Source organism: Pristiophorus japonicus, chromosome 20 (genome assembly GCF_044704955.1).
Source record: "Pristiophorus japonicus isolate sPriJap1 chromosome 20, sPriJap1.hap1, whole genome shotgun sequence".
Lineage (NCBI taxonomy): Eukaryota > Metazoa > Chordata > Chondrichthyes > Pristiophoridae > Pristiophorus > Pristiophorus japonicus.
The window spans coordinates 19,797,125-19,822,900 of record NC_091996.1 but is presented as its reverse complement, the minus strand read 5'-3'; the positions used below and the strand labels follow the sequence as shown (position 1 = coordinate 19,822,900).

Genomic DNA, 25,776 nt, shown 5'->3' with positions numbered 1-25,776 from the left:
CAACTGTCCATCTCATTAGAAGTCACCAGTAATGATAAAGTACTCCGTAGGAGCTCTATTCAGGATCCAAACTTGTGCAAACTAACCTGGATAGCACTGCCAACAAATTATATTGTTGAGACCCGATTGCACTGCTGGAGCTGCGTGCAGTAACAGCAACTTCTTCACACGTAAAAATACAGTCACATCAGAGGTTGAACTGGTTAAGTGTGGTACAACCATGTCACCTTCACATTTCTAGTTCTAGAAATTTTGGCCACAGGCCAGTTGTTAATGATGTGGTTCCCAAGTAGCAAGCAAAAATCTCATCGAAACTAGACAGTAAGCAACTTAATATACCATGCAATCTCAGTGCTCAGCATGAAGTTGTATTTTTGCGATTGTGAAAAACAGAGGTTTTAAGGTGGCCATATTCCCGAAGATTTTCTAGCTGAAGCATGAAGTGTAAAATATGCCCTGATGATTCTTTTAACACTTCTGGTAAATGAACAAAACAAAAATGACACAAAGCAGATTTTAGATTAAAAATAAATAAAACTCCAGACTTCCAAAGGTTTAGTGATGTTGAAGTTAACAATTTACAAGATTTCTCCTCCGCTCTCTCCCTGTTCCCTATTAGGAGTCATAATATTCCCCAAGTACCAGGGATGTGGTTTGCAACTTTGTGAATGGTGCCTTTGAACTTGTAATGTCAAAGAGGTACATTGTATAATTTTCCCTCAGTGTCCCTGCAGTACATATGAAATAGGAGCAGGAGTAGGCCATTTGGCCCTTGAGCCTTCGCTGCCATTCAATAAGATCATGGCTGATCTGATCTTGGGCTCAGCTCTACTTCTCTGCCCGCTCCCCATAACCCTTCACTCTCATCGTTCAAAAATCTGTCTATCTCCACCTTAAATATATTCAATGACCCAGCCTCCACAGCTCTCTAGGGCAGAGAACTCCACAGACAGAAGAAATCTCTCCTCATTTCAATTCTAAATGGATGACCCTTATTCTTAAACTATGCCGCCTAGTTCTAGATTCCCCTACAAGTAGAAAGAACAGCTTACAGCTTGCCTGGTTGGAAACAGCAGGGGTAATGCTACATCCTGTCTACCAGCTGAAGTCTTGGCTTGGTTCAGTTAGTCGCACTCTCAATTTTGAGCCCAAAGTTGGTGTGCACAAGATCCACTCCAGGCCTTGACCACATGATCTAGCCTGATGCTGCAGTGAAGTGCTGAGGAAGTGTTCCATTGTCACAGGTGCTGTCCTTTAGATGAGATATTGAAGTGAGGCCCCATCAGCCTGTTTCAGTGGATGGCAGACATCCCATGGCACTAGGTGAAGATCTCCTTACTCTGGCTAAGATTCTCCTCCCCTAAACAAGACTACCAAAAGCAGATTAATGGTCATTCAAGCTCATTAATTGTTTGTTGGACCTGTAGGCATCAGGTAGCTAACAGTCACTGAATCATTTATTGTATGTGAGGCATTTTGGAATGTGATGAAAAGTGCTAAATTAATGTACACTCTTTCTTCATAGGCATAGTTTGTTGGTATATCAGTGATCTGTACTGCCAGTTCTATTAGCAACTCCATTTCCTCTATTTTCCTGCAACACATATGTTTTGTTTGGAATCACCCATTTATATGAACAATCGTTTGCCTTGAAGATGAGCGAGGTTAATACTGATAGCCACTTTGAGTTTGACACAGCCAAAAGATGTGAAGCACAACACTGCTGTTAATGAACAGTGTCCAACGTGAGAGACATCAGCAATGCGGAACACACACACACACAAACACACCAACATGTACTCTGCTCGTTGGTCATATGGGGACTGACAACATTCAAGCTAACCTCCCTACATTTATGGAATTTCAAAAACTCAAAAGACTTTAAAATCAGTTGCTTTGAAGGTTTTGAACATTTCTTTGTGGATAGCTCACCTGAGGGCAACTGCTGTCGAGCAATGCTGTCTTGTAGCAGACATCTGCGATAGGTCAGACTCTGGCAAGCATGGTACGTCAAAACACATCTGTAAAATGAATTAGATCATTAAGACTGTACTTTACTAATGCACCATTTACATCATTACACCTTCAGCTTCATCCCTTAACTCTATTCCACCTACTCAAAAAGCAGACAGAGGCCTTGAAACGTCCCATCTGAAATAAAACAGCACCTCTGACAGTGCAACGTTCCCTCAAAGCGTCAGCGTGGATTGTGATCTCATTATTGGTGACGGGCAAAATGCGGCCTTTATCCGGCCTGCCAAGGGATTCAATCCAGCCCGCCAAGACCTGGCTTCGAGGCCGAACGTCCGCTGCACCGAACCCCTAGCCTGACCTTGCCCCACATAATGTCAGGAGGCGGGTCATTGTCTCCGAGGCAGCAGGGGAGCCATATCCAGAGGCTGGCAAATCGAATCTGCCGTTAGCTGCATCAGTGTGTCTGCCTTGGTTCCATGGAGGGGCAGCCAGATTTCCAGTTTCATACACACAGAACCCCCCCCCCACCCCGCCAATCTGCAAGTTACCCATGAGTCCTGGCTTAGCGGTTGTAGCCGGATATTATACAGATGAGGCCTGGCCATTAAAATGGCTCGGTCCTCTTGCCGAGGACGTTGGACAGCCAGCACCATTGCATTGGTCACCGTTGCCCACCTAGAATGAAAATCGGCCCCAAGAAGTCTAAGCTCAGCATGCTCAGGGCAATGTCAAGCACATCCAAGATCCTAGATCAGCTGCAAGAGAAGAATGTACATTCCATTCTTGCTGATGTGCCAGTTGCAATTGAGCCTTTCTTTGAAAATGAGCATGACTGAATGATATGATCTGTGATGCATCATATTTGGAAATATGCAACTGAAGCTTGTATTTATTGAAACTATCAAATCTACTTTATTCAGCTTACTGATGCTCCTCAATGGCAAGTGCATTGCGATAACAAAAGTCTGTGCTAAATTTGATATTTCCAATAAAATCTACCTAAATGTTTCACAAATCCAAGAGTTTTCAATGCAGTGGACAACACTGGATGAAGATAAATATTTGAACAACACCTCCAAGCACATTGCCTGACACAAGATTGTCTCCCACCTTACAAGTTGTCTTATTCTCTTCAGCAATTCACATCTTAAAATGAGAAAAGAGATAGCCATGTTTATTGATTTCTTCATGCACAATGGACCTCCAGTTTATTCCCATTTGGTCTCTGCACAGATTACTGCTTTGCTATCTGATCACATGCCAAATGTCAGAATTAAAGCAATTGGGTTGATCAAGAGTAGCTCGAACATTATTAAGGATCAGAACAAAACTGTTGTAAAGAGAAATTTACTTCTCGTGTTTGGAAACAATAGGGGGCAATTTTAACGTAACACACCCAACAGGAAACTATAAAATGCTTATCAAAAAGATTGTAATCCATTCCATTTAATCATTCATATTGTAAAATGGATTAAACTTTAAAATGTAAAATGGATTAAACTTCCAAAAGTTATTGGTGGGCTAGACGAGAAAATATTTTGTGGGCTATTAATACGCCCAAGGTGCAGAGCAACAAAAGTATAAATAATCAGGAACATTTGATGCTTGGTCTAGGATCATTTAGGTGTTATGTCTGGATCAGAAAATCTAGGTTCTGCTATAAATGGAAACATTATTTTCATCACTTCAATAGTACATTCATTGTGGCAAAAGGGACAATTAAACATTAGCTCCTTCTCATCCAGGGCCGAGGGTGGGGGGGGGGGGGGGTGGGGAACAAAAATCAAGCAATCTCCAGCCCTAAACAAATATAGGCCAACCAACATACAGGCCCGGCCCAACGACGGGCAGTACCTGCCCTAAGTCGTTAGCGGTGAACACCGACTGTGCTGTAAACTACTGACTAACATTTTAGACTTTTAAATCTACTTTTAATCTTTTAATCAACGAGAAACGTTTTAAACAATTTGGGAAAATGTTTATACTTTAAAATAATTTGGAGAATTTTTCTTTTGAAACCTCCGGCGAAACTTTTAAATAACTTTGGAAGAAACTTTTAAAACATCCCTCGGAACTCCAGTGGACAGCTGACCTTCCTAATGCCTGCCCCCAACCAAGCCTCGGGCCACCTACCATCAAGGGCGCTACTCGGTGCCGAGCTTGCGGCCAACACCTCGCCGTAGGCAATTAGGCTCATACAGCAGTGCCAGGTCTCCCCTTGCCACTGGATCAAGACCTAACTCTGTCAAGCCCATGTGGTTGCCGGTCCACCCCACACTAAAAGAACTCACACACAGGCATCTTCCACTTCATTAACATGAAGTTCGGGACCTGGAACGTGAGGACCCTCATGGACAACGTCGCACCGCCATAGTCGCCCGGGAACTTAAGACGCTTTGACATCGACATCGCCGCCCTAAGCGAGACCCGGCGGGCAGGGGAAGGCCAGCTCAAGGAACAAGGTGGAGGTTACACCTTCTTCTGGAAAGGAAAACCAGAGGAAGAACGCTGCCTTCACAGAGTAGGCTTCGCCATCAAAAATGAGCTGGTCGACCGCCTCAAAGACTCCCCCTGCGGGGTTAACGAACGCCTCATGACTCTCCGACTCACTCTATCCCAGAACCAATGCGCCACAGTCATCAGTGCGTACGCCCCAACACTCGATGCAACGGATGAGACAAAAGAGGGTTTTTATTCCAACCTCGAAACAACTCTGATGGGTTTAGACAGGTTAGATGCAGGAAGAATGTTCCCAATGTTGGGGAAGTCCAGAACCAGGGGTCACAGTCTAAGGATAAGGGGTGAGCCATTTAGGACCGAGATGAGGAGAAACTTCTTCACCCAGAGAGTGGTGAACCTGTGGAATTCTCTACCACAGAAAGTTGTTGAGGCCAATTCACTAAATATATTCAAAAAGGGAGTTAGATGTAGTCCTTACTACTAGGGGGATCAAGGGGTATGGCGAGAAAGCAGGAATGGGGTACTGAAGTTGCATGTTCAGCCATGAACTCATTGAATGGCGGTGCAGGCTCGAAGGGCCGAATGGTCTACTCCTGCACCTATTTTCTATGTTTCTATGTTTCTAACCCCGTCCCGCGTTCCCGTAGGCGACAAATTGATCCTGCTAGGTGACTTCAACGCCAGGATTGGCAGAGACACAGCCCTTTGGGGAGGCGTGATTGGCAGAGAGGGGGTAGGGAAAGCCAACTCCAGCGATACTCTACTCCTGACAAAATGTCTAGAACATGAACTCCTCATCACCAACACCCTGTTCTGCCAGAGGGACAAATACAAGGTACCGTGGCAACACCGTTGCTCCAAGCACTGGCACCTGTTCGACTATGTCATCGTTCAAGCCAGGGTTCGCAAGGATGTGCGCATCACCCGTGCCATGACAGGAGCTGACAACTGCTGGACGGACCACCGTTTAATCCGATCCATCGACAGTAACATAGCCCCAAAGCAGAGGGGGCAGCAGAAGCAGTGCCGCAAAAAAGTCAATGCCGGGTCACTTAAAGACCCAGCTAAGAGAACCCTATACAGCCAGCGCCTCACAGCTAACCTGGTGCACCTTGATGACCCAGAGATGCCCACATCGCTTGGTCTGCCCTCCAGGCCTCCATAACCAGCGTCTGTGAAGAGGCACTTGGTCACTCAACCAGAAAACATCAGGACTGGTTTGATGAAAATGATCAGGAGATCCAAGAACTAATAGATCGCAAGCGCAGAGCATTTCTGAGCCTCAAGCAACAACCCAACTCGGGAGTAGCAAAGCAACATTACAGACGGTGCAAGGCTGAGGACCAACAAAAAACCCGGGACCTGAAGAACTGGTGGTGGATGGAGAAAGCACAGGAGATACAACAACTGGCTGACAGCCACGATATGCAAGGATTCTTCATCGCAGTCAAAACTCCCAAGGCCCCACCCCACTGCTGGCCAAGAATGGGAAAACACTCAAGGACACCGAGGCTCTCAGGGCCCGATGGAAAGAGCACTTCGAAGATCTCCTCAATCGAGACTCTGCCTTTGACTCGAGTGTTCTCGACTCCATCCCGCAGCATGTGACCCGCCATCACCACCGTGAAACCCCAATGTTGCACAAGGTAGGAAAAGCCATAAAACAGCTCAAGAACAACAAGGCTACGGAAGCGGATGGAATCCCTGCTGAGGCGCTAAAGTATGGCGAAGAGGCACTGTTGGCACGGATACATGACCTCATCTCTCGCTCATCTGGAGGGAGGAGAGCATGCTGGGAGATCTCAGAGATGCAGTGATCGTGACCACCTTTAAAAAAGGGGACAAGTCAGACTGCGGCAACTACAGGGGAATCTCACTGCTGTCAGCCACTGGGAATGTTGTCGTTAGAGTCCTCCTCAACTGTCTTCTCCTTGTGACCGAGGAGCTTCTCCCGGAGTCACAGTGCAGATTTCGTCCCCTACGGGGCACAACAGACATGATCTTTGCAGCGCGACAGCTGCAGGAAAAATGCAGGGAGCAGCACCAGCCCTTTACATGGCCTTCTTCGACCTTACAAAGGCCTTTGACACTGTCAACCGCGAGGGTCTATGGAGCGTCCTCCTCAGTTTCAGATCCCCCCACAAGTTCGTCAATATCCTTCGCCTGCTTCACGACGACATGCAGGCCGTGATCCTTACCAACGGATCCATTACAGACCCAATCCACGTCCGGACCGGGATCAAACAGGGCTGCGTCATCACTCCAACCCTCTTCTCAATCTTCCTCGCTGCCATGCTCCACCTCAGATAACAAGTTCCCCGCTGGAATGGAACTAAACTACAGAACCAGTGGGAAGCTGTTTAACCTACGCCGCCTCCAGGCCAGGTCCAAGATCACCCCAATCTCTGCCACTGAGCTACAGTACGCGGACGACGCCAGAGTCTGCGCACATTCTGAGGCTGAACTCCAGGATATAGTTGATGTATTTACTGAGGCATATGAAAGCATGAGCCTTACGCTTAACATCCGTATGACAAAGGTCCTCCACCAGCCTGTCCTTGCCGCACAGCACTGCCCCATAGTCATTAAGATCCACGGCGCGGCCCTCAACAACATGGACCATTTCCCATACCTCGGGAGCCTCTCGTCAACAAAAGCAGACACTGATGCGGAGATTCAACTCCGCCTCCAGTGCGCCAATGCAGCCTTCAGCCACCTGAGGAAAAGAGTGTTCGAAGACCAGGCCCTCAAATCTACCACCAAGCTCATGGTCTACAGGGCTGTAGTAATACCCGCCCTCCTGTATGGCTCAGAGGCATGGACGATGTACAGAAGACACCTCAGGTCGCTGGAGGTATATCACCAACGATGTCTCAAGATCCTGCAAATCCCCTGGGAGGACAGGCGCACCAACATCAGTGTCCTCGTCCAGGCTAACATCCCCAGCATTGAAGCGCTGACCACACTCGATCAGCTTCGCAGGTCACATAGTTCACATACCAGACACGAGACCCCCAAAGCAAGCACCCTATGTGGAGCTCCTTCATGGCAAACGAGCCAAAGGTGGGCAGCGGAAACGTTACAAGGACACTCTCAAAGCCTCCCTGAAAAAGTGTGACATCACCACTGACTCCTAGGAGTCCCAGACCAAAGACTGCCCTTGGTGGAGAAAATGCATCCGGGAGGCGTTGAGCTCTTTAAGTCTCAACGGCGAGAGCGTGCAGAGGTCAAGCGCAGGCAGCGGAAAGAGCGTGCGGCAAACCAGTCCCACCCACCCTTTCCCTCAACGACTATCTGTCCCACCTGTGACAGAGTCTGTAGCTCTCGTATTGGACTGTTCAACCACCAAAGAATTCACTTTAGGAGTGGAAGCAAGTCTTCCTCGATTCCGAGGGACTGCCTAAGATGATGATGATGAGCCCAGAGGTTCTGTAAAAATTGTTCTTAGCACTGTTGGCTCATTGCTGGATGTACCATAAATCAGAACACCCAAACCCTACAGTATCAGCAACTTGAAAACTAATGGGAAACATAGATTTAGACATTACGCCCCCAATTTTAACTCCAGCTGGATTCCTCGCACAGGCCAGAGTTAAAATCACAGTTGAGTCTCAATTATGTCACCGAGCCGCGACGTGCATATGTAAAGAAGGACCCTGTTGGCTCCGGGCGTGTGTCCTTGATGCCTGCTCAGGAGAACAGATTAAAATTGCAGATGTTGCGATCATGGCGGCTTTCGGACAGGTAAGAGCCAGGCCGATTTTAACTGCCCACTTGCCAGGTTTCTGCTGAGCGAATAGATTTAAAATCGCCCTCAAGAATCCATGGCACACACCTATGTGGCCCATGAAGGCAAAAGCTTGCACACCCCTGCTATGAAGTATCCATGTTGAGAATGGGTGGACTATAGAGAAAGTGGTGGACTATAGGAAATAAACTAAATGGTGAATGGCCACATAACTAACAAAAAGCATTTTGTGCTATAATTCTGTTTCCAATATATATTTAATCTATACCAGTCTGTGCCAATATTCATGTATGAAAGAAAAGCTCAGGTGCAATTGTCATAGCCAAAAGCTGTATTTTTTTTTAATTTCCAGAGGGGAGAAAATAAGGTAAAAGTGTTGAAGTGTTCCCAAAGGCTGCAGAATCAAGTTCTTATAACAAAGCCTTTATACAAAGCTACAAATCTGCCATAAAGTATTGCAATCAATGTTTCCCGTTAAGCTGCGCGGCCGCACAATAGTCTGGAGGTCCCGCGCAGGCCGGCTCTTAAAATGGAAAAAACGCGCATGCGCAGAAATTTGAATGAGTCGCACACCACACCCAAAATGTTTTTTTTTTTAAAAAAGAGGGAACACCATGAATTTTAACTATATAAAATGAATGGGTAACATATGTACAGGATACATAAGTCATCGGTTTACCCTTATAGGATTCATACTGTACCTCCAGCATCTGACTACTGACAGTGATTACCTGTGCCAAATGTGCCCATTGGGGCAGACAGCCTTCCGTCGATTCGTAAATGGCAGAATCTCTTTACAGAGAGAGCAGTGCTCGGGAAATGTCTGCTTGGTCAATTTCTTCAAATTGTGAGAAATCAGAACCTACACCCAAAAGGAAGGGAGAGAGATAAAGCACTCATCACATCAAAATTCTAATCCCTTATAGAACAAGATTTTAATTTTTCAGATTTCTTCACATTGCTTCAACCAGCTCCAGTAAAGCAAATTGCGCCCAAAATTGCACTCGTTTTAAGAAGTGGTTTTTATCCTCAAGTTTCCACTCACTCATTTGCATATCACTGAACGTAAAATCTGCCAGGCCAAACCAGTGCAATGACAGAATTTTAGAATACAATTCTTTTTTTTTCATTCAAGTTTTGCATTATAAAAATTCCCTGATCAATTTAACCTGATGTAGTTTTATTAATACAGTTGAAAATGGCATGATCATAAAAAATAAGCATTTTTAATCAGTGTCAATCCACCACTTGAATAACCCAATTTTAAATAACTAAAAATGATTTTAAAAAAACTATACAGAACCATTTGTTACATTGGTGTATAGTAGTCAATTTCTTGTACATCAAAAAGCTTTTAAAATATGCCTATTAATGTCAGTGTGCCAAAAAAAAGCTTAATTTTTAAAGAGCCTCCTCGAAGACTCACCAATGGGGACAGTTAGCAGAAACTCCAATGGTGATAAATTCGATCTTGGGATGAGGTCAGTTTTGTGGATTGGGCTGGCTTCTAGTGTGATTTTTTTTAAACTAGCGCAAAAGATCCGGAAACTTGATTTGAGCTGTGCGTAATTTGCACTTAAAATTCCTCGATATTTTGCACTGGTTTGGCCAATTTCGGGCGAATTGTGCTGAATGATCCAGTGCAACCGAGTGGAAACTCCAGGTTGCTGTGTTTACTAATGGCAGTACCATCAATTACAAAAGCTTAATAAGTTTTAGCATTTTATAATGGAATTGGCTTTTATGGACCTGAAAAGATGGACATTCTTCAATATAGTAGGCTCTGGAACACTCTCTCTACCTCTCTTTCCTCCTTTAAGACGCTCCTTAAAACATACCTCTTTGACCAAGCTTTTAGTTATCTGCCATAATTCCTTACGTGGCCCTGTGTCAAACTTATTTGTTTTGTCTTTTGCCTTGGGACGTTTTACTATGCTAAATGCGCTATATAAATACAAGTTGTTGTTGTTGTTGTTGATCCTGTTACACTGGTCATGGAAAAATAGATACATTATACACAGAAGCAACAATAATGATCAACTTCTGATATTAGTTGAGCCATATAACCAGCATAACCAATAACATATTTGTTTAGTGTTGGTAAAGCCATGTATCATGTCACTTTTCGCTCAAGAAAAAGAAATGCTCACCACTGGCTGACATCAATACGTCAGGTAATGGAGTACACAAGTGAAGAAGTTATTACACCTGTACAATTAGTTATTCAAAACTACTTCAAAAGAACATCAGGAGACAAACACTTCGCTGTGGGCACCATAGACATTCATGAAGAAAATTGGGACTTAAAACAAAAGTTCCGATTGGAGGCGACACAAGGAAAAACTTTTTTTTTTTACGCAAGTGGTTAGGATTTGGAATGCACTGCCCGATAGGGTGGTGGATACAGATTCAATAGTAGCCTTCAAAATTGAATTGGATAAATACTTGAAGGAGAAAGAATTGCAGGGATATGGGAAGAGAGCGGAGGAGTGGGACTAACTGGATTGCTCTTCGAAACAGCCGGCACAGACTCGATGGGCCGAATGGCCCCCTTCTGTCCTGTACTATTCAACAATTTAACAATTTTGAATGTAAACAGGAATATATTCCAGCAGATTTCAAACCCAGCTTAATATCACTGCTGCAAACATAGAATTCTGAAATACAAAATGAAACCATCTTAACAGGAGCTCAGTGTGAGTCAAAGCACATTGTTGGAGCATAGTAGGGAGGGTGCATCTAACCCATGGTGTACCCGGCTGGGAATACTGGACTCAAAACACCATGGGTACTTTTCAGAATGGCAGGCAGTGACTAGTGGGGTACCGCAAGGTTCTGTGCTGGGGCCCCAGCTGTTTACATCGTACATTAATGATTTAGATGAGGGGATTAAATGTAGTATCTCCAAATTTGCGGATGACACTAAGTTGAGTGGCAGTGTGAGCTGTGAGGAGGATGCTATGAAGCTGCAGAGTGACTTGGATAGGTTAGGTGAGTGGGCAAATGCATGGCAGATGAAGTATAATGTGGATAAATGTGAGGTTATCCACTTTGGTGGTAAAAACAGAGAGACAAGTCTATTATCTGAATGGTGACAGATTAGGAAAAGGGGAGGTGCAACGAGACCTGAGTGTCATGGTACATCAGTCATTGAAGGTTGGCATGCAGATACAGCAGGCGGTTAAGAAAGCAAATGGCAGGTTGGCCTTCATAGCGAGGGGATTTGAGTACAGGGGCAGGAAGGTATTGCTACAGTTGTACAGGGCCTTGGTGAGGCCACACCTGGAGTATTGTGTACAGTTTTGGTCTCCTAACTTGAGGAAGGACATTCTTGCTACTGAGGGAGTGCAGCGAAGGTTCACCAGACTGATTCCCGGGATGGCGGAACTGACATATCAAGAAAGACTGGATCAACTGGGCTTGTATTCACTAGAGTTCAGAAGAATGAGAGGGGATCTCATAGAAACGTTTAAAATTCTGATGGGTTTAGACAGGTTAGATGCAGGAAGAATGTTCCCAATGTTGGGGAAGTCCAGAACCAGGGGTCACAGTCTAAGGATAAGGGGTGAGCCATTTAGGACCGAGATGAGGAGAAACTTCTTCACCCAGAGAGTGGTGAACCTGTGGAATTCTCTACCACAGAAAGTTGTTGAGGCCAATTCACTAAATATATTCAAAAAGGAGTTAGGTGTAGTCCTTACTACTAGGGTGATCAAGGGGTATGGCGAGAAAGCAGGAATGGGGTACTGAAGTTGCATGTTCAGCCATGAACTCATTGAATGGCGGTGCAGGCTCGAAGGGCCGAATGGTCTACTCCTGCACTATGTTTCTATGTTTCTATAAGAACATGAGAAATAAGAACATGAGAAATAGGAACAGGAGTAGGCCATTCAGCCCTTTGAGCCTGCTCCACCATTCAATAAGATCTTCTGAACTCGTTACCACAGGGAATAGTTGATGCGAATAGTATAGATGCATTTAAGGGGAGGCTAGACGAGCATATGAGGGAGAAGGGAATAGAGAGTTATGCTGTTAGATTTAGAAGACAGACTGGAGGAGGCTCGAGTGAAGCACATACACTAGCATGTACCGGTTGGGCCGAATGGCCTGTTTCTGTGCCGTATGTCCTATGTAATTCTACATCAACTCCACCTTCTCGCAATGTCCCTGTATCCCTTAATATCCAGAAGCAAAACGAAGTAGAGGATGGCATGTTTTGGAATTTTTTTATACTTCTCTCCCATCAAAATGGATTTAGCAATGAGTTTTAAAACAAGACAAATTTGTAAAGGTTTAAAAAGCCATAGGATGAAGCCAATAATTTGTGGATTGTAAGGACTCAGTCTACTTGAAACAGACAATGAATGTCATTCCAGGATGATCCTTATTGATATGCAATAACAGGAAATAGTTCGAGACCCATACCACAGGGGAGGCAGCTGGTTTTATTGATGAGTCAGGTGGTGAATCGTGAATGGGGAAGAGGTCAAAGGGACACAAAGAATAGGAGAAGAAAGACACATGGGCAGTCAAGTTTAAACAGGAGATGGTGAGATGCAAGAGCCTGTGAGCTTGAAGTTAAGGTACAGGAGATCAGTTTTCGCAATTAAAAGTTGTCTAGAAAGGAAAGCTATCGTCAGAAACAAGTCAGCTAGCCCATGAAAGGGACAGGATTTTTTTCCATTTTAGAGGACAAAGGAAAGTGAGGTTTGCTTACAACCGTTACTCTGTATGTGTCCTTGCTGTCTGTAAAATAAAGCAGCTTAACAATTAACATCTGAGTGTTTTCCAGTACACCTAAAAGATTTGAGATGCACAGTCGAGGGCATTTGTGAAAGGAACGATATCCAGTTTGGATCGCAAAGAGTTCCCACATTACAACAGTGACTACACTTCAAAAGTACTTCATTGGCTGTAAAGCGCTTTGAGACATCCGGTGGTCATGAAAGGCGCTATATAAATCCAAGTCTGTCTTTCCTATTGTTACACCAGGTTACGCGATTGTGATAATTAGGCAGTATTAGGCAGTATGAGCATGCTCCTGAACGTCTCGTGCTCGGATCACTGATGGAAACGACCAGCATTGCTGTATCCGAGAAAATATCCAAGACTGAAAATGGTAGCAATGTTTGACAGGGAGAGAGTGTGAACATAAATGGAGGAAAAAATTCCCAGCTCAGGCTTCTCTTACCTTATCACTGTTGTAATGTGGGAACCCTTTGCGAGCCAAAAAACATACACCAGAATTAACTGGACTTAAACACCATAAGGTGACAAGCATGTAAACATACAAATGTATGTCTTGCCTAACCTGACATTTCTTGTCCTGTTTGTAATCATGACTTTGAATGCACAGTATATTCTGTTTGACTAGTAGTGGATCTATGGCACTGCTCACAAGTGAATCAAATATGAGCAACGACAAAGGACTAATTAGCAATCTTGTTGTGCGAAGCCCCTTGGGGAAGAGTGACCATAATATGATAGAATTCTTTATTACGATGGAGAGTGACACAGTTAATTTAGAGACTAGGGTCCTGAACTTAAAGAAAGATAACTTCAATGGTATGAGACGTGAACTGGCTAGAATAGACTGGCAAATGATACTTAAAGGGTTGACGGTGGATAGGCAATGGCAAACATTTAAAGATCACATGGATGAACTTCAACAATTGTACATCCCTGTCTGGAGTAAAAATAAAACGGGGAAGGTGGCTCAACCGTGGCTTGCAAGGAAAATTAGGGATAGTGTTAAATCCAAGGAAGAGGCATATAAATTGGCCAGTAAAAGCAGCAAACCTGAGGACTGGGAGAAATTTAGAATTCAGCAGAGGAGGATAAGGGTTTAATTAGAAGGGGGAAAATAGAGTATGAGAGGAAGCTTGCTGGGAACATAAAAACTGACTGCAAAAGCTTCTATAGATATGTGAAAAAGAAAAAGAAAAAGATTAGTGAAGACAAACATAGGTCCCTTGCAGTCAGAATCAGGTGAATTTATAATGGGGACCAAAGAAATGGCAGACCAACTGAACAAATACTTTGGTTCTGTCTTCACGAAGGAAGACACAAATAACCTTCTGGGAATACTAGGAGACCGAGGGTCTAGCGAGAAGGAGGAACTGAGGGAAATCCTTATTAGTCAGGAAATTGTATAAGGAAAATTGATAAGATTGAAGGCCAATAAATCCCCAGGGCCTGATAGTCTGTATCCCAGAGTACTTAAGAAAGTGGCCCTAGAAATAGTGGATGCATTGGTGATCATTTTCCAACATTATATTGACTCTGGATCAGTTCCTATGGACTGGAGGGTAGCTAATGCAACACCACTTTTTAAGAAAAGAGAGAGAGAGAAAACAGGGAATTATAGACCGGTTAACCTGACATCGGTAGTGGGGAAAATGTTGGAATCAATTATTAAAGATGAAATAGCAGCGCATTTGGAAAGCAGTGACCGGATCGGTCCAAGTCAGCATGGATTTATGAAAGGGAAATCATGCTTGACAAATCTTCTAGAATTCTTTTGAGGATGTAACTAGTAGAACGGACAAGGGAGAACCAGTGGATGTGGTGTATTTGGACTTTCAAAAGGCTTCTGACAAAATCCCACACAAGAGATTGGTGTGCAAAATTAAAGCACATGGTATTGGGGGTAATGTATTGATGTGGATAGAGAACTGGTTGGCAGACAGGAAGCAGAGAGTCGGTAAATGGGTCCTTTTTAGAATGGCAGGCAGTGACTAGTGGGGTGCCACAGGGCTCAATGCTGGGACCCCAGCTATTTACAATATACATCAATGATTTAGATGAAGGAATTGAGAGTAATAAACTGGGTGGCGGTGTGAGCTGTGAGGAGGATGCTAAGAGGCTGCAGGGTGACTTGGGCAGGTTAGGTGAGTGGGCAAATGCATGGCAGATGCAGTATAATGTGGATAAATGTGAGGTTATCCACTTTGGTGGCAAAAACATGAAGGCAGAATATTATCTGAATGGCGGCAGATTAGGAAAGGGGGAGGTGCAACGAGACCTGGGTGTCATGGTACATCAGTCATTGAAGGTTGGCATGTAGGTGCAGCAGGCGGTGAAGGCGGCAAGGCATGTTGGCCTTCATAGCTAAGGGATTGGAGTATAGGAGCAGGGAGATCTTGCTGCAGCTGTACAGGGCCTTGGTGAGGCCTCACCTGAAATACTGTGTTCAGTTTTGTTCTCCTAATCTGAGGAAGGGCGTTCTTGCTATCAAGGGAGTGCAGCGAAGGTTCACCAGACTGATTCCCGGGATGGCAGGACTGACATATGAGGAGAGACTGGATCGATTGGGCCTGTATTCACTGGAGTTTAGAAGAATGAGAGGGGACCTCAAAGAAACATATAAAATTCTGACGGGACTGGACAGGTTAGATGCAGGAAGAATGTTCCCGATGTTAGTGAGTCCAGAACCGGGGGTCACAGTCTAAGGATAAGAGGTAAGCCACTTAGGACAGAGATGAGGAGGAACTTCTTCACTCAGAGTTGTTAACCTGTAGAATTCTCTTCCACAGAGAGTTGTTGATGCAAGTTCGTTAGATATATTCAAGAGGGAGTTGGATATGGCCAAAGGGATCAAAGGGTATGAAGAGAAAACAGGAAAGCAGTACTTAGGTGAATGATCAACCATGATCTTATTGAATGGTGGTGCAGGCTCAAAGGGCCGAATGGCCTACTCCTGCACCTATTTTCTATGTTTCTATGTGGACAAGGAGCATTTTAGGAAATAATCTACTGCTAAGGTGAGGCTGTCACTGAGCCTACAGAATCTATTTGGTGTTAAGTAAACCTGTAAATTTCCAAGCTTCAGACATAGAGGCAACAGTATCTCTATTGTCATTGTCAGCTGTGGCTCAGTGGGTAGCACTCACGTCTGAGTCAGAAGATTGTGGGTTCAAGTCCTACTGCAGGAACTTGAGCACATAAATCTAGGCTTACACTCCAGTGCAGTGCTGAGGGAGTGCTGCACTGTCAGAGGTGCCGTCTTTCAGATGAGGCATTAAACCGAGGTTCCGCCTTCTCTCTCAGGTGGACGTAAAAGATCCCGTGGCACTATTCTGAAGAAGAGCAGGGCAGTTATCCACGGTGTCTTGGCCAATATTTATCCCTCAATTGACATCCAAAAAACAGATTAACCGGTCATTATCACATTGCTGTTTGTGGGAGCTTACTGTGCGCAAATTAGCTGCCGCGTTTCGTTCATTACAACAGTGACTACATTCCAAAAGTACTTCATTGGCTGTAAAGTGCTTTGGGACGTCCGGTGGTCATGAAAGGCGCTATATAAATGCAAGTCTTTCTTTCTATTGCTGACAAATTTGTTTGTAGATCCCAAGTGACCGCCTCGGTTTCTTTCTTGCCACACTACGAAGATGGGGCAGAAATCTGCATGAGACACTGTGACTTCTGAAGTATGGACTTGTACAAAGTTCTTATGCACAAACGAAAGTTTTACAAACGATAGATATGTAGGAGGCTTAGCAGGCTAAAACTTACACTAAACTGTCCAATCAATGCAGTGCAGCAAACAACAAAGTCAGTAGGATATTGAACTACATACTTCAAACAGGTCAGAAGAGGTAGTGATCAAACTTTAAGGTGCTCTGGCCAGATTGCATCTTGAATATTGTTCTGGCTTCTTGGAAACTAGCAATGGAGACGATGCAGAGAAAAGCTACAAGGTTAACCCCGAGTGCAAGAGGTCTAAAACAAGGAAAGGTAGGATAAAATTGGCGTTTTCAGCCTAGATAAGAGGTATTTGAGGGATTTTTTAAAAAAAGAGTTAAGGACATTGAAACAGTAACTCTGGAATATCACTTTAAATCACAAGCATAACTAGAGAACACAGGTGCAAACTAATGAAAGATAAATTTAGGACTGATATCAGGAAGATCTCCTGAACTCGAAGAATGATAAACATTTGGAATGGACTTCCGGATAGAGCAGTGGAAGCGAAAACTCTGGAATCATTCAAGGAACAATTAGATGCTGCAACAGAAGAAGGTTTGTTGGGGTCTTTCAGAAATGGATGAATTTAAAGGATCTAAATGTCCTCAGCTGCAATGACCTTGTAAACGGAGGGGGAATGTCATCACATTAATATCAAAGGTAGTCAAGACATCAAATATATTTGCCCGGATTTGCAGTGAGCGGCGCAGGTATGGCGTTCACCATCATTGTGCTTACAATTGCCCACAGACATTTTGTGAGCTTTGCACGGCAACTCATCGGGAGTCCGGTACAGTGCGGCGCCCTCTACAGGGGATCTGGGACCTGTGAGCAGTACAAGCAGCAGTGCGTCTCCGAAACCAATCAGATTGAATAATCCTCATCGAGACACGCAGAGTCTAAACCAGATTGTGCAAGTTAGAATATTTAATTCAATATAAAATCATGTACAGAAAGCGAGAAAAAAAATGGGATTAAGAGAGGGGGATAAACAATAAAGAAAAAGTAACAAAAAAATTAAATTTTTAAATTGTTAAATCTCCAATAATTAACATCTGAAGGAATGAGACTCCACGCTTTTAAAAGTAAATTTTCAGTGCCATTGGGGTTGTTTGGCAGTAATTAAGATATCGCTCTGTTAAAAATTCACTCACACTTGAATGGACAAGCCCTAACTTTTTCTGGCATGTTTAGTGGGTATCTAATGGGCAAGTACTGCAACTTCAGGCCCTTGATGTGTTTTAATGCCGAGTCTCTTGGCGAGATACTGGTCCAGTGAAGCCTGTGGAGGGACAGAGCAACTTGGACAGCAACTTCCTGATTTCCATGTTTAACTGCGCATGTGTGGTCACAGGAAGTTGCTGTCCGATTTATTCCTCGATAGCCTCGTTGTTATACTTGCCACAAAATCTGTGCCATTCTCTCTTATTCTGGAGGCAAAGTTTTTAAATAGGTTTATTTGGGGTTAAATATTATATCCAAGTGAGAGTACCCATTGATCCGGATTTCCAGAATGTCATTGTGCAAACAAGGAGCAATTACCTCTGCAGCTAATAAAGTACACAAAGCATTCCTGCAATATTTAGAAGAACAATTTTTCTCTCTCTTTGATTTTACACAACTAAAAAGACCATTTTCCATTCCATTTAGAATTTTTAAAAGAATGATTTCATTTTGTGGTGCAGAATAAGTGCCCCATGTTCTAAAACTAGCAAGCTTTGGTGCACATACAGCTTTCAAGTATGCGTTAAAAGTCAGAGGGGCAGAGGCAGATGGTTCCTTTTTAAATACCAAATCTAAAATACCAAATCTACAGAAACTCTAGGCATGAGCTTTACATGCGAAAAATCATGTTCAACCTCAGAAAACCAGGATTGCTCGAAAGAGGTGAGTGCAATGACTGCCCTTCTTTCAATTCAATCTCTCCCACCATCACTGGGAGCTGCACACAATTTCTACAACCTGCAAGATGTTTGTAACAGCAGAGAAGGCATCTTGCCGATTTAAATGAGTCATTGGCAGTTTGGTTTCAATGAAATGTTTTTGTTCTCAACTTTACGTTTATCATCTGCCTCCCAACAATACCTCTCGCCTCTAGATAGCCTCTCTCAACTGCAAGGATGGCGATAGCTCATCTTATGCCATTGGTGATCCTGCTTCCTAATTTGCTACCTTCCCGTTGAGGTTTTGGCTCTTGCAAGCCACTGTGCCTAGTGACCTAGTTCATATTACATAGGATATACAGCACAGAAATAGGCCATTCCGCTCAACTAGTCCATTCCGGCATTTATGCTCCACTCGAGCCTCCTCCAATCTATCCTCATCTAAATCTATCCGTATAACCCTCTCTTCCCTTCTCCCTCATGTGCTTGTCTAGCCTCCCCTTAAATGCATCTATACTATTCGCTTCAATCACTCCCTGTGGTAGCGAGTTCCACATTCCAGTGCCTCTATAATTGTTTTTATAATATGGCGACCAGACTGTACGCAGTACTCCAAGTGTGGTCGAACCACGGTTCGATACAGGTCTAGCATAACTTCCCTATTTTTCAATTCTATAGCTCTATAAATAAACCCTAGTGCTTTTTTACAGCCATGCTAATCTGTGTCACAACCTTTAGCGATGTATTTGTACTCGGAGATCCCTTTGTTCCTTTACCCCACCTAGACTTGCACCCTCAAAGTAATAAGTGACTTCCCTATTCTTCCCAACAAAATGTAATACATCTCATTTATCTGTGTTGAAGTTCATTTGCCAATTATTTGCCCATTCTGCAAGTTTATTAACATCCTCCTGTAATTTGGTGCAGTCCTCCTCAGAATTGACCATTTGGTGTCGTCCGCAAACTTAGAAATTGTGTTTTTGATTCCAAAGTCCAAATCGCTAATATAAATTGTGAACAGTGGTCCCAGCACTGATCCTTCTGACCACTACCCACCTTCTGCCACTGTGACTAGCTACCATTTACCCCTACTCTCTGCTTTCTGTCTTGAAGCCAGCTGGCTATCCATTCTGCTACTTGTCCCCTAACTCCACATTCTCTGACCTTGTTCATCAGTCTATTATGGGGTACCTTATTGAGGGCCTTTTGAAAAATATTATGGAAGGCGGCTTCAAGTTACAAGTCTCTTCCTACTGCTGAAAATGCTAGAGTGACCGAGGTGCCTCTTGCATACAGTTGTGATTAGTGATAATTATGAGGTGACGAAATGATGAGTGGATTAATATATCAACAGATGTAGTCCAAGACAAATTTAGACGCTTTATTTTTCCTTATTGCCATTTCCTGACATTATTTTCAGCACTGCCTACACCAGCAAGAAAGCATTGTGCTTACATTGCATGTTATTTCATGCACTGTGCTGTATTTTTCATTTGTCACTATTAAATTTCATTTGCCATCTGTTTGCCCTCTTAACTGGAGTGTTTAGTTTTTGCAAGGGATTGCACACAAGTAACTGAAGCAAGAACTAAAAAAATTTAAATCAACATTGTCGCCATATGCAGCACAAGGAACAGGCATATGTATTGAGGCCTGGAGTTTATTTGAAGCAATTTTCAGTTGGATAGTGTGGTCAATTTTGTCTGTTACTACATGCAGTGGCAGCTAGGCAAGTTGACAGGAGGACTTCAATAATAAAATATAGCGCCTTTCACAACCACTTTATGTCCCAAAACACTTTACAGCCAATGAAGTATTTTTTGAAGTGTAGTCACTGTTGTAATGTAGGAAATGCAGCTGAGGTGCGGCGAATGAGGGTATGGGGCCCAGAAGAGCCGCGGGCCCAGGGGCAGCACGGACCTGCCCACACTGCGATATGTGCGCGCACTAGGTCCATGCAGCAGAGCAGGTCTCCAGTCGTCCTGGTTAATCCTTGCCACTGGATATAGGCCTAGCTCTGTCAAGCCCATGTGGTGGCTGATGTGCAACGGTCACCACACGTTAAAAAAAATTCACGCACAGGCATCTTCCAGCCCCTCAACTGGAGTTCAGGACTGGAACATTGGGTCCTTCATTGAAACATCTGTGAACTCTCATGAAAGCAAGTCATCCTCGTTCGAGGGACCGCCTATGATGATGATGATGATGTAGGAAACGCAGCAGCTAATTTGTGCACAGAATGCTCCCACAAACAGCAATGTGACCATGATCAAACAATCTGTTTTTATGTTATGTTGATTGAGGGATAAATATTGGCCAGGACACCGGGGAGAACTCCCCTGCTCTTCTTCAAAATAGTGCCATAGGACCTTTTACGTCCACCTGAGAGAGCAGACGGGGCCTCGGTTTAACGGCTCATCTGAAAGAAGAACCTCCGACAGTGGAGCACTCCCTCAGCACTGCACTAGAGTGTCAGCCTAGATTTATGGGCTCAAGTCTCTAGAGTGGGACTTGAACCCACAACCTTCTGACTCGGAGGCGAGAGTGCTACCCACTGAGCCATGGCTGGCACTGTATTATTTTTAATGTTACCTCAAACAACAGCAAACTCTTAAAAAAAACATAATAATGCCCAGGAGTTATCCAATGAAAAACATACTGGTGGAGGATTAAAAACAGAAAGTAGTACTTCTATGCTATATGACAGAGCCATTATTGTGTCTATTTGCAGAGATATATTTTGGTGACGCCTAGCAACCACTGGTTGTCCGAGTGTGAAGTATCCTTTCCCTCCCTGTTGGGGAAGAATCCAGCATCTCCGTTCTTCTCAGTTAGCGAGATAAGTTGGGAATCATAGGCGGCAGAGTTCAAATGGACTGAGTGATCTCCATAACATATTTAACCTCACATAACGTTTAACGGACAGAGGGATGGGGGCGGATGAGAGGAGAGATTTAAAGCAAAAAACAAAGCCACCCAAGTGAGACCTACCTTGGCTGTCCTATCATCGTAGCTGGGGTCAGAGGTCAAGAAGTCACAAATGCCTCTGGTCGGGACGCTGGTGTTCTCAGTAATCCAGGTGTGAAGATACACTTCACCCAGAACTCGTTTCATGTGTTCACGTGTCAGGTGGAGCTCCACTACTTCAATCTTAGTCTGAATCGCATTCAATTTCCTTGAAATCCTCTCTCGAATCTGTTCTTCAGTGTTGCTTTCTTTTGGGTCAACTGTCAAGTCCTCTGCTTGACAACCAGCCTCCCTACTTGGTGGATTCCCTTTTGCACTCGTCTCTGCCTCATCTGGCTGTCGACTGTCCTCGCTTAACAATGCAGAATTGTCACAAAGCAGAATCTTTGACTCACGACGACTTGGTCTCCAAAGTGCTTCGGAGGGTGCCTTCTGTAGGGTCTGAAATAAAATCTTTAAGAGAAAAAGTCTTAACCGCCATAAGTAGTTAGAAGGATTCGTCTGGAGCTTATGGTCTAGAGCTTCATCGAGTTCTGGAGGAATACATTTTTCAGTCAACACTCGCCAGCGTATAAGATCAAGTAAGTCCACCTGTTTGAATAAATTGTGGATGGAAGACTCTAAAATCTTAGAAGCTGCTTCTTCTGGAGTTTTTAAGGTGATAAACTGCACCTGGTACGTGCGGCTGGCTGGATGGAGGCCATTATTTATACCTTCTGCTGTCACAAGAGCTAGGTATGCATCATTGGGGCTGAGACATATCCCATGAAGCCTCACTGAGCCAATAGACTCTGGCAATTTGATTAAGATATGATCAAACTTCACCGCTACATCTGTGAAGACAGGAGTCAGCTTTTGGATGGTTCCATCAACAGAGCATGTGTAAAAACTCCCAGTTTGCTTATTAGCTGTCAGAGACACAATGGGAAGCGTGTGGAGGCCGGTCACGTGAGAATTGTGAACATTCAGTCCAGCTTTGGATATCAGCAGCAGGCACCAGAAAACATATGTTCCTCTGGCTGCCACAACCAAGCTGCAGCTGCACTTCTGATGGGGGTGGTAGAGTGAGATACATTTAATATTGTGCACAGGTAACTGATCCATCTCTTGCCAAAGAACCACTGGTTGTCTGAGTGTGAAGTATCCTTTCACTGCTTTTAAGTTGACTGGCAAAATCTTAACAGGTCCTTTGGAACTGCCAACAATTAACCCACTCATTTTGCGACTGCCATGCTCATATTCCCACCATGAAAGAACACTTGGGTCATTAATACCTGATTCAATGGTACTGCACGCAATGATAGAATCTTTGCCATGAAATGGGATCAGAAATTGCCATATAACAACATCGCCGTTTTCAAGAAGGACGGCCAACAGTACAGTGCCCACATCTTCACACTCATTGTTGGCTTTTACACGCTGGGTGTTGCAGATACTGGACCATTCCATTCGAACAGGAGTCTGCATATAATGTCTCCTTTGGAATTCAGAGAAATTCTTCAACTCCCCACCCAGATCCGCATCCAAATGACCGTATTTGTTCTCGTACAGCATCTCACCATACACTTCCGTAATATCTAAAGCTGGTGTCCACTGCAAGCGATTCACATTCACCTGGATGGACAGTCTATTGTCCAGTGTCAAAGATGCCAATAGACATCTTCCATTGAGATCACAGCCCAAGGGAGACCAGCTGGTAAATTTGAACCCTCGCAATGGCGATAAGGCACCCCCTTCAGGATTAAAGACTCTGTCCATCATTAGGGAGTGACTTAGAGTTGGATCTTTCTTATTCAGGAACTTGTCCTTGCAGCCACTTACTTCTGCCTGAGAGCCAACCTTGAAATACAGAAAATATAACAATTATCATTTCTTTCAGATGAAAATTATTCTAGTTGTAATGAATAGAATTATTTATAGAATGTATGTTACAGTAAACATAACTTATGGGCATACTGCTAGTCAAACCGTAATATGAAATAATTGAGAGTTGTCAAATACCAGTCATTTTAAACCAAAGATTAATTTCAAGTCACAAGTTCCTTTTGGGACTTGTTCACTGAAGTGTTGAAGTCGGGATATTTTCCCCCCATGTAGAAAAAATGCCAGGGTAAATTGCAGCTAAATTACAACAAGAACTTGCACCTAAAGAACATTTCAAAACATCCTACAAAACAGGAGACTGGAAAAATTAATATAAGGAAAAGGGTTAGAAACAGTTGAAGAGTTAGGTTCTTAAGAGGCTTTTGAAAGAAGGTAAAAAGGTAAGCAAGATGAAGTAGCTTTGGAAGGAAGTTCCAAAGAGTAGGGACGTATTAGCTAAAGCAGACAACAAATAGCAATCATGGTGTCAGCTAACATCCCTGGCATTGAAGCACTGACTACACTCGATCAGTTCCGCTGGGCAGGCCACATAGTCCGCATGCCAGACACGAGACTCCCAAAGCAAGTGCTCTACTCAGAGCTCCTTCACGGCAAACGAGCCAAAGGTGGGCAGTGGAACCACTACAAGGACACCCTCAAAGCCTCCCTGATAAAAGTGCAACATCCCCACTGACACCTGGGAGTCCCTGGCTCCAAGATCGCCCTAAGTGGAGGAAGTGCGTCCGAGAGGGCGTTGAGCACCTCGAGTCTCAACGCCGAGAGCGTGCAGAAATCAAGCGCAGGCAGCGGAAAGAGCGTGCGGCAAACCAGTCCCATCCACCCCTTCCCTCAACGACTATCTGCCCCACCTGTGGCAGAGTCTGTGGCTCTCGTATTGGACTGTTCAGCCACCAAAGAACTCACTTCAGGAGTGGAAGCAAGTCTTCCTCGATTCCGAGGGACTGCCGGTGATGATGCTGATAGCTGGAGAGGTGAAGTGAAATCAATATACTCAGATCTAGTGAAGCTTGGCTACGATTGGAATGATGGGAATTTCTACAAGAGGGAAATTTCTATAAGAGTTCTGACGGAAGGTCACCGACCTGAAACGTTAACTCTGTTTCTCTCTCCACAGATGATGCCTGACCTGCTGAGTTTTTATTTCAGATATCCAGCATCTGCAGTATCTTGCTTTTCTACAAGAGAGAACTCGGGCCGGAGGATTCTGGATTAACGGAGATTTGCAAATGGTAAGCGAGAAGAGGCCTGGGTGGAGAACTTTGGGGAAGTTGATCCTCAAAGAGCCTAGGGTGCATGCTGTATTATTTTACATGCATGCACTTTATTTAAACAGGTTTAAAATTTAATATATACATTTCATACAATGTGATATGAATTGGGAATCAGTTTGCCATGTCCTTATTTTTTTTTTAGGAATATCGGAACAGGAGTCGGCCATTTAGCCCTCGAGCCTGCTCCGCCATTCTATATCATGGCTGGTCTGTATCCTAACTCCATTTACCCATACCAGCTCCATATCTCTCATTACCTTTGATTAGAAAAATTCTATCGATTTCAGATTTAAAATGATTAATTGAGCTAGTATCTACTATTTTTTGTGGTAAAGAGTTCCATACTTCTCTCCTGAATTACCTGGTTCTGATTTTGTTAGATCTCGGTGTCCTATACCCCAACCCCCATCCACACCAACAGAAAAAATTTCTTCCTACCCCATCAATCCTTTTCAAAATCCTAAAATTGGAATCAAATCACCCTCTAACCTACTATATTTCAGAGAATACAAGCTAAGTTTATGTTGCCACTCCTCATAATTTAACCCTTGGAGCCCTGGTAACATTTTGGTGAATCAGCACTGCAATCCTTCAATGGCCAATATCTCCTTTCCAAAATGCAGTACCCACCTTAGTTTGATCTGAAACTCTTTTTGGAGTTTATCTGCAATCTTTATATTAAGATAAACAGCTGATTTTAAATCTTACAAAATCAGAATTCCTTTCCACAACTGATAATCAAATCCATCATATTGGAAAACAAGGGTGATAGGATTCAGTCACATTGCTTACGTTGACACTCAGAGAGGGATGACCATAAAAATAAAACATCTTTCCTGTCTGTACCAGCATCAAGCTCAGCAAATCGGGTACAGTGGATTGAAAGTAAAGCATTCCTGGACTACCCAATAACCTCTGAAGAGCACCAACATCAGTTTTACTGTGGACTGGGAACTGTGCCATAAATGTATTCAAACCTGTCTGAGCACCCTTAATAGTTTTTCAAATCCTGACAAAACAAAATTCAAATCAAAAAACAAGCCCCCGAGGTAACCCATCAGAATTCACGCCCAGTACGCAGTGGAATTCCTAGTTACCTTTTTAATTATTCTAATGCACC

General features: G+C 43.8%; 1 protein-coding gene across 1 annotated transcript in view; it reads right to left on the bottom strand.

The window, feature by feature from the left end:
- gtf3c4 (general transcription factor IIIC, polypeptide 4) overlaps positions 1-25,776 on the bottom strand; it is a 28,261-nt gene that overhangs the window by 1,754 nt on the left and 731 nt on the right. The window contains exons 2-4 of the mRNA XM_070863376.1: positions 21,526-23,340; positions 8,914-9,044; positions 1,933-2,021 (exon numbers count right to left, since the gene is read on the bottom strand). Coding sequence (XP_070719477.1) covers positions 1,933-2,021; positions 8,914-9,044; positions 21,526-23,340 — 2,035 coding nt within the window. The remainder of the gene's footprint in view (positions 1-1,932; positions 2,022-8,913; positions 9,045-21,525; positions 23,341-25,776) is intronic.